The following is a 15,662-nucleotide window of genomic DNA, read 5'->3' as shown; positions in this document are numbered from 1 at the left end:
TGAGGTAGTTTGATCGAGTAAGTAATAAACGGGTAAGAAAGCTGTGTGGTAACAAAAAAAGAGTGTAGTTGAGAGAGCAGAAGAGGGTGTGTTGAAATGGTTTGGGCACATGGAGAGAATGAGTGAGGAAAGATTGACAAAGAGGATATAAGTGTCAGAAGTGGAGGGAACAAGGAGAAGCGGGAGACCACATTGGAGGTGTAAGGATGGGATGAAAAAGATTTTGAGCGATCGGGGCCTGAACATACAGGAGGGTAAAAGGCGTGCAAGGAATAGAGTGAATTGGAATGATGTGGTATACTGGAGTTGACGTGCTGTCAATGGATTGAACCAGGGTATGTGAAGCAACTGGGGCAAACCACGGAAAGGTCTGTAGGGGCCTGTATGTGGAAAGAGAGCTGTGGTTTCAGTGCATTACACATGACAGCTATAGACTGAGTGTGAAAGAATGTGGCCTTTTTTGTCTGTTCCTGGCGTTACCTCACTGGATGGGAGATGCTATTCCATGTGGTGGGGTGTGACGTGAATTGATGAAGGCAGCAAATATGAATATGTATATATGTATACGTATGTATACGCTGAAATGTATATGTATGTATATGCATGTGTGTGAGTGTTTATGTATATGCATGAGTATATGGGTGTATTGGGCCATTCCTCGTTTGTTTCCTTGCACTACGCTGGAGACGGCGATTAATTATATTCAAATTGATCCAAGTTAAAATATCCTAGATCTTTCATTGATAAATCCCTTAAGCAAAGAATCTTTTCACTGAGATAAACCTACACCTCCCTTTGATACCAAGAATATTTTAGTTCTCCCTTTTTGTGATAATTTTACATTACTTCTCAGGATGCTTAAATCCTTTAATGTAAATGTAGCCTTCAACAATAACAATACAATAAAAAATAACAATCAAAAACTCACCAGAAAATTCTGCAGGCTGTGTTTACAGAGTCCCCTGTAAAATCTGTAATATGTTTCATGTTGGGCAGACTGGTAAGGATATCTATCTTAGACTTAAGCAGCATAAGTATAATATAATAACAGGACAAGAATTAATCATGTTAAAAATTGTGACCACTGTACTGACTGGTGTAATGCTAATTCATTCATTAACTGTAACTCCTTTAACAAAAGAAATATCATGGAGTTTTCTATCATTAAATACACAAAATATTATAACATTAATATTATTGAAGGTCCATGCAAACTTGATAGCTTTGTCATAAGTAAAATTTATTAACAGTTTCCTTTTCTGTTCACATAAAGATTTTATGACAGGCTTGATGCCAGATCCAAACACCACCAACCTGAACTCCAACATCCAGTAACACTTGTTTACCAATGGAGTGTTAGCTTCATCTCTTCCTTGTATATCAACTGACTGTTCTACACCTTCTATCTCATTCATGTATTTTCCTTGACAATATGATTATTACATGAAAGTTCACTTGGAAACTTATCATGTTTCATTTTTCTGTGATTTTAGCATATACTAAATCACGCGCATTACTATGACCTCTTGCAGTATGTGTATTTATTTATTCATTTTGCTTTGTTGCTGTCTCCCGCGTTTGCGAGGTAGCGCAAGGAAACAGACGAAAGAAATGGCCAAACCCACCCCCATACACATGTATATACACACATGTCCACACACGCAAATATACATACCTATACATCTCAATGTACACATATATATACACACACAGACACATACATATATACCCATGCACACAATTCACACTGTCTGCTTTTATTCATTCCCATCGCCACCTCGCCACACATGGAAATACCATCCCCCTCCCCCCTCATGTGTGCGGGGTAGCGCTAGGAAAGGACAACAAAGGCCTCATTCGTTCACACTCAGTCTCTAGCTGTCATGCAATAATGCCCGAAACCACAGCTCCCTTTCCACATCCAGGCCCCACACAGCTTTCCATGGTTTACCTCAGACGCTTCACATGCCCTGATTCAATCCACTGACAGCACGTCAACCCCGGTATACCACATCAATCCAATTCACTCTATTCCTTGCCCGCCTTTCACCCTCCTGCATGTTCACGCCCCAATCACTCAAAATCTTTTTCACTCCATCTTTCCACTTCTAATTTGGTCTCCCACTTCTCCTCGTTCCCTCCACCTCCGACACATATATCCTCTTGGTCAATCTTTCCTCACTCATTCTCTCCATGTGCCCAAACCATTTCAAAACACCCTCTTCTCTCTCAACCACGCTCTTTTTATTTCCACACATCTCTCTTACCCTTACATTACTTACTCGATCAAACCACCTCACACCACACATTGTCCTCAAACATCTCATTTCCAGCACATCCACCCTCCTGCGCACAACTCTATCCATAGCCCACGCCTCGCGACCATACAACATTGTTGGAACCACTATTCCTTCAAACATACCCATTTTTGCTTTCCGAGATAATGTTCTCGACTTCCACACATTCTTCAAGGCTCCCAGGATTTTCACCCCCTCCCCCACCCTATGATTCACTTCCGCTTCCATGGTTCCCTCCGCTGCTAGATCCACTCCCAGATACCTAAAACACTTTACTTCCTCCAGTTTTTCTCCATTGAAACTTACCTCCCAACTGACTTGACCCTCAACCCTACTGTATCTAATAACCTTGCTCTTATTCACATTTACTCTTAACTTTCTTCTTTCACACACTTTACCAAACTCAGTCACCAGCTTCTGCAGTTTCTCACATGAATCAGCCACCAGCGCTGTATCATCAGCGAACAACAACTGACTCACTTCCCAAGCTCTCTCATCCACAACAGCAGTATGTGTATGTGTATATATATATGTATGCATGTATGTGTATTTATGTATGTATGTATGTATATGTATCTATGGATGTATGTACATGCATTACACATGAAAGCTATCCTACCCCACAAGAAACAGCATCACTACTCCCAGCTTCAGCGAAGTAGTGCCAGGAAAACAGACAAAAAAAGCCACATTCGTTCATACTCAGTCTCTAGCTGTCATGTGTAATGCACTAAAACCACAGCTCCCTAACCACATCCAGGCCCCACAGACCTTTCTATGGTTTACCCTAGATGTTTCACATGCCCTGGTTAAGTCCACTGACGGCACATCAACCCTGGTATATCACATCGTTCCAATTCACTCTATTCCTTGCATGCTTTTCACCCTCCTGTATGTTCAGGCCCCAATTGCTGAAAATCTTTTTCACTCCATCCTTCTACCTCCAATTTGGTCTCCTGCTTCTCCTTGTTCCCTCCACCTCTGACATATATATATCCTCTTTGTCAATCTTTCCTCACTCATTCTCTCTTAATATGTCAAACCATTTCAACACAACCTCTTTTGCTCTCTCAACCACACTCTTTTTATTTCCACATATCTCTCTTACCCTTTCATTACTCACTCAATCAAACCACCTCACACCACTTATTGTCCTCACACATTTCATTTCCAACACATCCACCCTCCTCTGTACAAAATTTCTATTGCCCATGCCTTGCAACCAAACAACAGTGTTGGAACTATTCCTTCAGACATAACCATTTTTGCTCTCCGAGATAACATTCTCTCTTTCCACACATTCTTCATCACTTCCACAACCTTCACCCCCTACCCCACCCTGGGACTCAATTCCGCTTCCATGGTTTCATCCGCGGCCAAGTCCACTTACAAGTCCACTTCAATTCCTCCAGTTTTTCTCTATCCAAACTTACATCCTAATTCACTTGTCTCTCCACCCTACTGTACCTAATAACCTTGCTCTTATTCATATTTACTCTCAACTTTCTCCTTTCACACACTTTTCCAAACTCAGTCACCAACTTCTGCAGTTTCTAAATTGAATCATCCACTAGAGCTGTATCATTAGGGAACAACAACTCACTCATTTTCCAAGCATCTCATCCCCAACAGACTGCATACTCGCCCCTCTCTTCAAAACCCTTGCATTTACCTCCCTAACCACCCCAATCCATGAAAAAATTAAACAACCTTGAGGATATCACACACCCCTGCCACAAACCAACATTTACTGGGAACTAATCACTCTCCTTTCTTTCTACTCGTACACATGCCTTACATCCTTGGTAAAAACTTTTCACTGCTTCTAGCAACTTACCTCCCACACCATATACTCTTAATACCTTCCACAAAGCATCTCTATCAACTCTATCATATGCCTTCTCCAGATCCATAAATGCTACATAAATCCATCGGTTTTTCTAAGTATTTCTGATATACATTCTTTAATGCAAACATTTGATCCACACATCCTCTACCACTTCTGAAACCACACTGCTCTTCTCCAATCTGATGCTCTGTACATGCCTTTACCCTCTCAATCAATACCCTTCCATACCATTTCCAAGGAATACTCAACAAACTTATGCCTCAGTAGTTTGAACAATCAGAGGTTTGTTGAGCATTCCTGGGATATTGTATGGGAGGGTATTGATTGAGAGGGTGAAGGCATGTACAGAGCATGAGATTGGGGAAAAGCAGTGTGGTTTCAGAAGCAGTAGATCTTGTCACATTTCCCTGGTCTTGATATTTCATCTTATCTAAATCCACCTCTGGCAAATATCAAGCTGAAAAGAAGGGTAAAATAGTGAAAACTTCTGCATGTGATAAGCAGGTATAACTTGGATGTATTTAGTGGTCTCCTGTCAGTACTAACTTCGATCAATTACCCCCACCTTGCAAGCCTCCTGGAGCTCCAAAATTAACAACAAGATTTTCTGAGCAAGTCTGATATAAAACTCGACCTGGTAAAACAGCTTACATATGCTAGATGCCCTTTTACTTAAGCTGCCCTAAATGCCAGGAGTATGACGTTATGCCAGGAGCACTATCAATCATTCACAGAGATGTCTGGTATTTTTGGAGGTATTTTTGTCACAAACAAGGGTTCTTATCAGTAATAACTTTTATCTATTATAATTGTTACATCAGGAGCGGGGGGCCAGAAATCCTCCCCTCCTTGTATTAACTTTCTAAAATGGGAAACAGAAGAAGGAGTCACGCGGGGAGTGCTCATCCTCCTCGAAGGCTCAGAGTGGGGTGCCTAAATGTGTGTGGATGTAACCAAGATGTGAAAAAAGGAGAGATAGGTAGTATGTTTGAGGAAAGGAACCTGGATGTTTTGGCTCTGAGTGAAACGAAGCTCAAGGGTAAAGGGGAAGAGTGGTTTGGGAATGTCTGGGGAGTAAAGTTAGGGGTTAGTGAGAGGACAAGAGCAAGGGAAGGAGTAGCAATACTCCTGAAACAGGAGTTGTGGGAGTATGTGATAGAATGTAAGAGAGTAAATTCTCGATTAATATGGGTAAAACTGAAAGTTGATGGAGAGAGGTGGGTGATTATTGGTGCATATGCACCTGGGCATGAGAAGAAAGATCATGAGAGGCAAGTGTTTTGGGAGCAGCTGAATGAGTGTGTTAGTGGTTTTGATGCACGAGACCGGGTTATAGTGATGGGTGATTTGAATGCAAAGGTGAGTAATGTGGCAGTTGAGGGAATAATTGGTATACATGGGGTGTTCAGTGTTGTAAATGGAAATGGTGAAGAGCGTGTAGATTTATGTGCTGAAAAAGGACTGATGATTGGGAATACCTGGTTTAAAAAGCGAGATATACATAAGTATACTTATGTAAGTAGGAGAGATGGCCAGAGAGCGTTATTGGATTACGTGTTAATTGACAGGCGCGCGAAAGAGAGACTTTTGGATGTTAATGTGCTGAGAGGTGCAACTGGAGGGATGTCTGATCATTATCTTGTGGAGGCTAAGGTGAAGATTTGTATGGGTTTTCAGAAAAGAAGAGTGAATGTTGGGGTGAAGAGGGTGGTGAGAGTAAGTGAGCTTGGGAAGGAGACCTGTGTGAGGAAGTACCAGGAGAGACTGAGTACAGAATGGAAAAAGGTGAGAACAATGGAAGTAAGGGGAGTGGGGGAGGAATGGGATGTATTTAGGGAATCAGTGATGGATTGCGCAAAAGATGCTTGTGGCATGAGAAGAGTGGGAGGTGGGTTGATTAGAAAGGGTAGTGAGTGGTGGGATGAAGAAGTAAGAGTATTAGTGAAAGAGAAGAGAGAGGCATTTGGACGATTTTTGCAGGGAAAAAATGCAATTGAGTGGGAGATGTATAAAAGAAAGAGACAGGAGGTCAAGAGAAAGGTGCAAGAGGTGAAAAAAAGGGCAAATGAGAGTTGGGGTGGGAGAGTATCATTAAATTTTAGGGAGAATAAAAAGATGTTCTGGAAGGAGGTAAATAAAGTGCGTAAGACAAGGGAGCAAATGGGAACTTCAGTGAAGGGCGCAAATGGGGAGGTGATAACAAGTAGTGGTGATGTGAGAAGGAGATGGAGTGAGTATTTTGAAGGTTTGTTGAATGTGTTTGATGATAGAGTGGCAGATATAGGGTGTTTTGGTGGAGGTGGTGTGCAAAGTGAGTGGGTTAGGGAAAATGATTTGGTAAACAGAGAAGAGGTAGTGAAAGCTTTGCGGAAGATGAAAGCCGGCAAGGCAGCAGGTTTGGATGGTATTGCAGTGGAATTTATTAAAAAAGGGGGTGACTGTATTGTTGACTGGTTGGTAAGGTTATTTAATGTATGTATGACTCATGGTGAGGTGCCTGAGGATAGGCGGAATGCGTGCATAGTGCCATTGTACAAAGGCAAAGGGGATAAGAGTGAGTGCTCAAATTACAGAGGTATAAGTTTGTTGAGTATTCCTGGTAAATTATATGGTAGGGTATTGAGTGAGAGGGTGAAGGAATGTACAGAGCATCAGATTGGGGAAGAGCAGTGTGGTTTCAGAAGTGGTAGAGGATGTGTAGATCAGGTGTTTGCTTTGAAGAATGTATGTGAGAAATACTTAGAAAAGCAAATGGATTTTTATGTAGCATTTATGGATCTGGAGAAGGCATATGATAGAGTTGACAGAGATGCTCTGTGGAAGGTATTAAGAATATATGGTGCGGGAGGAAAGTTGGTAGAAGCAGTGAAAAGTTTTTATCGAGGATGTAAGGCATGTGTACGTGTAGGAAGAGAGGAAAGTGATTGGTTCTCAGTGAATGGAGGTTTGCGGCAGGGGTGTGTGATGTCTCCATGGTTGTTTAATTTGTTTATGGATGGGGTTGTTAGGGAGGTAAATGCAAGAGTTTTGGAAAGAGGGGCAAGTATGAAGTCTGTTGGGGATGAGAGAGCTTGGGAAGTGAGTCAGTTGTTGTTCGCTGATGATACAGCGCTGGTGGCTGATTCATGTGAGAAACTGCAGAAGCTGGTGACTGAGTTTGGTAAAGTGTGTGGAAGAAGAAAGTTAAGAGTAAATGTGAATAAGAGCAAGGTTATTAGGTACAGTAGGGGTGAGGGTCAAGTCAATTGGGAGGTGAGTTTGAATGGAGAACAACTGGAGGAAGTGAAGTGTTTTAGATATCTGGGAGTGGATCTGGCAGCGGATGGAACCATGGAAGCGGAAGTGGATCATAGGGTGGGGGAGGGGGCGAAAATTCTGGGGGCCTTGAAGAATGTGTGGAAGTAGAGAACATTATCTCGGAAAGCAAAAATGGGTATGTTTGAAGGAATAGTGGTTCCAACAATGTTGTATGGTTGCGAGGCGTGGGCTATGGATAGAGTTGTGCGCAGGAGGATGGATGTGCTGGAAATGAGATATTTGAGGACAATGTGTGGTGTGAGGTGGTTTGATCGAGTAAGTAACGTAAGGGTAAGAGAGATGTGTGGAAATAAAGAGAGCGTGGTTGAGAGAGCAGAAGAGGGTGTTTTGAAGTGGTTTGGGCACATGGAGAGAATGAGTGAGGAAAGATTGACCAAGAGGATATATGTGTCGGAGGTGGAGGGAACGAGGAGAAGAGGGAGACCAAATTGGAGGTGGAAAGATGGAGTGAAAAAGATTTTGTGTGATCGGGGCCTGAACATGCAGGAGGGTGAAAGGAGGGCAAGGAATAGAGTGAATTGGAGCGATGTGGTATACCGGGGTTGACGTGCTGTCAGTGGATTGAATCAAGGCATGTGAAGCGTCTGGGGTAAACCATGGAAAGCTGTGTAGGTATGTATATTTGCGTGTGTGGACGTATGTATATACATGTGTATGGGGGGGGGGTTGGGCCATTTCTTTCGTCTGTTTCCTTGCGCTACCTCGCAAACGCGGGAGACAGCGACAAAGTATAATAATAATAATAATAAAAATTGTTACATCATCACAAATCTCGAAAAAGACCTCTTGATGTCCAACATAGTCTAAGCAGCATATGGAAAAGTTTAGGCTGTAGCACCATTTAACAATGTGCGGGATGCCACTACAGGCATTACTGGCTACATATTTTGCCTTAACGTTGAGGTGGCCAGTTCAAGAATTTCTAATGTGTTCTCCCTACCTGCAACAGACATAAAATGAAACAGTGTCACAAAAGACGCACATAAAGCAAACAGGTTAAATACATTAAAAACAATCTATCCATTTATATCTGCATTAAAAGCAAGAAAAGAAAATACTATTGATTCACTAGCAAATGAAAATGGCACCTTAGCAACGATAAAGAAATGGCTTCCCTTCTAAATAAGTATTTTGATTTTGATTCAGTGTATAGTACCAAAAATTTTCAGATATACCTATCTATCTATATCTCTGATGCCTGTTTCACTTGGAACTCTCTCAAAAGGGTGGCCACAGCAACAGAGTCTCCATAACTAAAGAACTCCGGTGCCACTTCTTAGCCTTTAGTGCCTCACCCATTAATCAACAGGCCACGGACAGAAGGCAAGTCTAGCACAGTGTTTGCAGATCACATATTGGATTTCTGGGCACTGAAAATGAAAATTTACCCATGGAATACTAAATGCCTTGAAGTACTATATCTGGATGCTCAGACAAATGCATCCCAACCTATGTATAAAAGCCTTGCAGGCCTTCTTTTCCTCAGGGAGAAATTCCTGTACATGGATAGATAAAACTGCTTCTAAATGCAAAAAGATTGATATTCAAGAATTGTATCATGCAAGACAGTAGCTGAACTGACTTGCCCCTAATGAAAATCAATCCCTCTGACATCAATATTCCCTCTATTTCCCTTAATCAACCTGAGGTGAGGATGACCACAGTGACATCACCACCAGTGAACACAATCTCTTGACAGTTATATACACAAAGAGATCTCTGCATCTCACTGATGAGCTGTCATTAGTGTTCTTCCCATAAAATACACTAATGGTTTGTATCTAGAACAAGGAGTCAGAACCAACAACTGCTAGTCCACCCTCCAAACTAGGTTGTCTGTTGTTCTTATTTTCTTGATTCTTTTCAATATCTCTAAAAAAGGTGAGCTGACTTTACATTATTCTTTCATTAACATTAACAATGTCTTTTCAACATGATTGTAATATTTTTGAATAAAAAATATGACACAGGAGTTACAGTGCAAGTCTTCTGGATTCCTTCATGTATCATGATCAAAAATATATGATAGGACTCATGAAATAGCTAAAATTTATGTTCCTAATGATGGAACTGACTATAATATGGACCTGCATTCATGTAAATCAAAATCATCAATAAAAAACTGAAAAGTTTCCTTAAGAGCTATAACAAATGCAAATAAACACCAGCTCATTTACCTACCATCATGTCATCATGCACAAACAAATCCATATATGTCCATCCACAAAGAGAACCAGAAAAAAAAAACACCTTGATGCTCTTGTGGTGTAACTCAGTCAAGGATAAAGGTCCCATGGGAGTTCGCTCCTCTTACTGGCAAGATGTAAATTTTTCCATCAAAATTACTACTAAACCTAATAACCTTACTTTTATTCATATTTACTATCAACTTCTTTCACATATTCACCCAAACTCAGTCACCAACTTCTGCAGTTTCTTGCTCGAATCTGCCACTAGTGCCGTATCATCATCAAAACACAATGATTCACTTCCCAGGCCCTCTTATTCCCAGAGACTGCAAGTTTGCTCCTCTCTCCAAGACTCTTGCATTTACCTCCCTTACCACCCCATCCATAAACAAAATAAGCAGCCATGGTAGCATCACACACCCCTGCTACAGTTCAATGTTCACTTGGAACCATTCACTCTCCTCTCTCTCAATGTGTACACATGCCTTACACCCTTGATAAAAACTTCCCACTGCTTCTAGCAGCTTTCCTTCCACAAAGTGTATTCTTCAGACTTTCCAAAATGTATCTACATCAACCCATCACATGCTTTTTCCAGATCCATAAATGCCACATACATATCGATGTGTTCCTCTAAGTATTTCTCACACACACTTCTTTGAGCAAACACCTGATCCACACATCCTCTACCACTTCTGAAGCCACACTGCTCTTCCCCAATCTGATGCTCTGTACATGCCTTCACCCTCTCAATCAATACCCTCCCATATAATTTCCCAGGAATACTCAACAAACTTATACCACTGTAGTATGAACACTCACCTTTATCCCCTTTGCCTTTACACGATATCTCTATATATGTATTACGTCAAACCTCTCCATAATCCATACATTGAAAATCATAGTTAGCCAATCAACAACAGTCATCCTCAGTCTTGATGAATTCAAATAAAACATTTTGTTATCTTAAAATATTTTACATAGTTGTAAATATTGTAAAGAGAGGAAATAACATATGTAAGCAAATGATGTTGATATCCTTCATAAGTAACACCTTGGACTCACCCTTACCAGCCTCATGCACAATTCCATCTTGTTTTCGAGGTTTAATAGGTTCCTCTTGTACTGTGAGTGAGACAGATACCTTTGGAGAAATGTCAGGCAATTGCTGATGACTAATGAAAAGGGCCAATATCCACAATAGTAATCCAAGGTGCACAAAACACCACAATGCACGACGTAAAGAACATGGGAAATGGTAAGTAGTCACCAGTACCACAAACTACCACATGATCATTAAGTACTTGGGTGTGGTACATACGCGATTTGAAACTTTTTGCTGTATCTTTTTCAATTTCTTCAAGTTCGTTTGGATAACCGAAGGCCCCACCAAAATTGAAAAATGTACAATGTTTTGAGCATTTTGCCATCTCAAATTATGGATAACAAAAGGTTTACAGTAAAATGATGTGCAACTCAGCCTGACCCAAAATGACTTATGTGTGTGTGTGTGTGTGTGACGTGTTCTGAACGTTACGTTTCTCCTTTAGAGAGATACTCCAGTTACACCAACAGCCATATGTAGAGAGATACGTGGTCTTTTTGGAAATGTTTGTCAGATATGATTACTTATGGTTCTCATCACTAATATTTGTACTTTTGTAAGTCTCACAGATTAAAAAAAATTATCATGTAATGAGAAGGTAAAATTTGTGTACAAGCCTCCTTGACACTGTTACACAAGCTTACTTACCATTGTATAGACAAATATAGACCATGGTGCCTAAGTGTAGATGCTTCGACTCGTCCAGTAATGATCATATACTTCACTTTGTGACAGACGAAGCCAAATCAAGAATTTTAATATTATAAGCTATGGCTGCAGCAGAGAGAAAATAAGATACTATTCTGTAAACACATCAGCCACACTAAATGGGTTCATTATTATATACATGTACCCATACTTCATTCCAACATACATATCGCATCAAAAAGTACTGTAAGATATAACATCTCAGATATTTTGTGAATTTTCATATTCTAAATACATCATTTTTGGTATGAATTAAGCTTTTGAAAGTCATCTGATGTGTGGAGAGTAACTTCATAAAGCACGTAATAAAACAGTCTTTACTGATCACATGAACTAAAGTATAACAATGTTTAATCATATACAGTACACTGTCATAATTCTTAGTCACTTACCTGACCAGAGGAGATCGTTCTTGACAATAACTAAGATACTGTTCATCTTTGCAGATGTATCTAAGGTCATTTTTACAGCCCACAAGGAGTATTGGTGTATTGGGGCAAAACCTTCGAATCTCTGGGTACCACATCACTCGACAGTTCCTCAGAGAAACTGGATTTGCTACTGAGAAACAAAGCAGTACCACATCTGACCTGTCAAGAGATGCAAAGTAAGAAGATGTTACAACAAAGCAGTACCACATCTGACCTGTCAAGAGATGCAAAGTAACAAGATGTTACAACAAAGCAGTACCACATCTGACCTGTCAAGAGATGCAAAGTAACAAGATGTTACAAACACCAAATAACAATCATCATATCAAAAACTGCCATTGAAAACCAAATAATAATCATCAGAGGTTGATATTGTAATACAACCTTTATCTTTGGTATGTAGTAGTTAGTAAGCAAGCAAGAACCAGGCAGGTATATTACCAGTACTAAGTTACCGCCTGAGCATCAGGAGGGTTAGTGATGGCAGCCACAACTTAAGTCCACCTCTGACCCAGGTAGCTGTCTTTTCTTTGTGCTTCATCCACACTTGGACTTCTGGCATTCTGTCCACAAACATGGAATCTCTCCTTGTCACATAATACTTGAAAACACCTAACTCAAACAACTCATTCTTCATAACTACGATGTCGGCGGAAAGAAATGACACATCCCATTAAAAGGCAATGGAAAATACGTCTCAAGAAAGACCGCCACACACCACCTTATGTTAGCGGTGGTTCTCTCTGGCGAAATGTTTTAACGTCTCGAGCGTCGCCCAGGGTGACTGACTGACTGCCCCAGATGTCTGAACACTCTACTGTGTGTGGACGTTATCATCTTAGCACTCCTGCCAGACTGCCCCAGATGTCTGAACACTCTACTGTGTGTGGACGTTATCATCTTAGCACTCCTGCCAGACTGTCCCAGATGTCTGAACACTACGGTGTGTGGACGTTATCATCTTAGCACTCCTGTCTGACTGCCCCAGATGTCTGAACACTACGGTGTGTGGACGTTATCATCTTAGCACTCCTGCCAGACTGTCCCAGATGTCTGAGCACTACGGTGTGTGGACGTTATCATCTTAGCACTCCTGCCAGACTGCCCCAGATGTCTGAACACTACGGTGTGTGGACGTTATCATCTTAGCACTCCTGTCTGACTGCCCCAGATGTCTGAACACTACGGTGTGTGGACGTTATCATCTTAGCACTCCTGCCAGACTGTCCCAGATGTCTGAACACTACGGTGTGTGGACGTTATCATCTTAGCACTCCTGTCTGACTGCCCCAGATGTCTGAACACTACGGTGTGTGGACGTTATCATCTTAGCACTCCTGCCAGACTGTCCCAGATGTCTGAACACTACGGTGTGTGGACGTTATCATCTTAGCACTCCTGCCAGACTGCCCCAGATGTCTGAACACTACGGTGTGTGGACGTTATCATCTTAGCACTCCTGTCTGACTGCCCCAGATGTCTGAACACTACGGTGTGTGGACGTTATCATCTTAGCACTCCTGCCTGACTGCCCCAGATGTCTGAACACTACGGTGTGTGGACGTTATCATCTTAGCACTCCTGTCTGACTGCCCCAGATGTCTGAACACTACGGTGTGTGGACGTTATCATCTTAGCACTCCTGCCTGACTGCCCCAGATGTCTGAACACTACGGTGTGTGGACGTTATCATCTTAGCACTCCTGCCTGACTGCCCCAGATGTCTGAACACTACGGTGTGTGGACATTATCATCTTAGCACTCCTGCCTGACTGTCCCAGATGTCTGAACACTACGGTGTGTGGACGTTATCATCTTAGCACTCCTGCCTGACTGCCCCAGATGTCTGAACACTACGGTGTGTGGACGTTATCATCTTAGCACTCCTGCCTGACTGCCCCAGATGTCTGAACACTACGGTGTGTGGACGTTATCATCTTAGCACTCCTGCCTGACTGCCCCAGATGTCTGAACACTACGGTGTGTGGACGTTATCATCTTAGCACTCCTATCTGTGCCACCTCCCACATACCGCCCAACGCCATTTCGTGTTCCCATAGTGCCCCACATCAGTAAATATGGGTCGAACCATGACGTCGAAGTAGGAGAGGTCCCGTATCCTCGCTCTGAGGGAGGAAAACGTCTCCATTGAAGATATTTGTGGCCGAGTTGGATGTTCTCGGTCGACCGTCTTGAGGCTTCTCTGCCGGCAGGGCGCTTGCCCCCAACCAGGTTCCGGCCCCTAAACCACGCTCGGGGAGGCCAAGAAAAACCTCTCAGAAGACAGACAATATCCTACGGCGTGAAATGTTGAAAAACCCGTTTATTACGTCCACAGAACTCAAGAAAATGTACCCTGAGCGAGCTGCTAGGAAACGTTGCTACTACCCGCACCATTGGCGAACGCTTGCAGCGTCACCTCTCGTCACGACACCCAGCAGTGAAGCCTGCCGGCATGAAGCGCCGTACACTTCAATTTACACGAAGATACCAAGAGTGGACCATCAAGAGTGGACCCCAGAGAAATGGATGCACACCTGTTTCTCCGATGAATCGACCTTCAAGACAGTACGTGTTTGTGTTAAGCGCTACCATCCTAGATACACCCTAGATAAACCTCCTTCACTGATGGTTTGGAGAATTTTCAGTGGCGCCAACGGAGCTGGGGACTTATTTTTTCTCCCTAAAAACGAGACAATGCGTGCTGCAAATTATTGGGATGTGCTGAAGGATCACATGCACCATTTCTATGACCTTCATCGGCCCGAAGGCGTGTTTATGCATGACAGGGCCCCTTGTCATGGCTCAGACCTCGTCAAAAAGTGGCTGGAGGACACAAACATGGAAGTGCTCGAGTGGTCGGGAAATTCCCCAGATCTTAACCTGATTGAGAATGGCTGGGCACACATGAGTTATCCCTTATTGCCTGGGCACACATGAGTTATCCCTTATTGCCTGGGCACACATGAGTTATCCCTTATTGCCTGGGCACACATGAGTTATCCCTTATTGCCTGGGCACACATGAGTTATCCCTTATTGCCTGGGCACACATGAGTTATCCCTTATTGCCTGGGCACACATGAGTTATCCCTTATTGTCCCACACCTAAAAGAGGCAGTCACCAAGGTGTGGAAAAATATTGACAAAGAATACTTCAGATCCTTGGCCAGGAGCATGCCAGACCGTCTTGGCCAGGAGCATGCCAGACCGTCTTGAAGAAGTTAGGAAGCTCAGAAGAGACATCACGGAGTATTAAGATGAATAAAAAATACCGTGATTGATCATTTTTTCCCTATTTCCCATATTTGGTGTTCGTTTTCATTGTAGGTGTCATTTCTTTTCGCCGACACTGTAGATTTTCCTATGGTGAATGCTATGTGCTACCCCTTCCTTTGGCAAAATGGTAGGAGCAATAGGTAGAAGTAGGAAGGAAAAGTTAGGTAAAAGTAGTCAATAGGAACATTAGGTAAGAGCCTCTGCAAACATCATGCTAGAGTTGCGCTCTCCCAGTGGTCTGTTATGGGTAAAGCACTAAAAGGTAAGAAGCAACACGAGTTCACTACTTATGGAGACTATTGGCATGGCCACCTCATTGAGGGAGTTCTAGTTGGGAACAAGTGTCAGATATACAGAGAGATAGAAAGATTAATGGTATGTACACTCTTAAATGTTTTTTTTTTTTATCATTATACATTATCGCTGTTCCCTGCATCAGCGAGATAGCGCTAGGAAACAGACGAAGAATGGCCCATCCACTCATACA

The 15,662-nt window shown here is 42.3% G+C and overlaps 1 protein-coding gene across 3 annotated transcripts in view; it reads right to left on the bottom strand.

The window, feature by feature from the left end:
- Nucleotides 1-15,662, bottom strand: part of RhoBTB (Rho-related BTB domain containing) — a 424,985-nt gene that overhangs the window by 315,156 nt on the left and 94,167 nt on the right. For all 3 annotated transcript variants that reach the window (XM_071656696.1, XM_071656694.1, XM_071656695.1), the window contains exon 4: nucleotides 11,859-12,056. In XM_071656696.1, coding sequence (XP_071512797.1) covers nucleotides 11,859-12,056 — 198 coding nt within the window. The remainder of the gene's footprint in view (nucleotides 1-11,858; nucleotides 12,057-15,662) is intronic.

This window comes from Panulirus ornatus, chromosome 63 (assembly GCF_036320965.1).
Source record: "Panulirus ornatus isolate Po-2019 chromosome 63, ASM3632096v1, whole genome shotgun sequence".
Taxonomy (NCBI): domain Eukaryota; kingdom Metazoa; phylum Arthropoda; class Malacostraca; order Decapoda; family Palinuridae; genus Panulirus; species Panulirus ornatus.
This window is presented reverse-complemented; position numbering and strand designations above follow the sequence as displayed.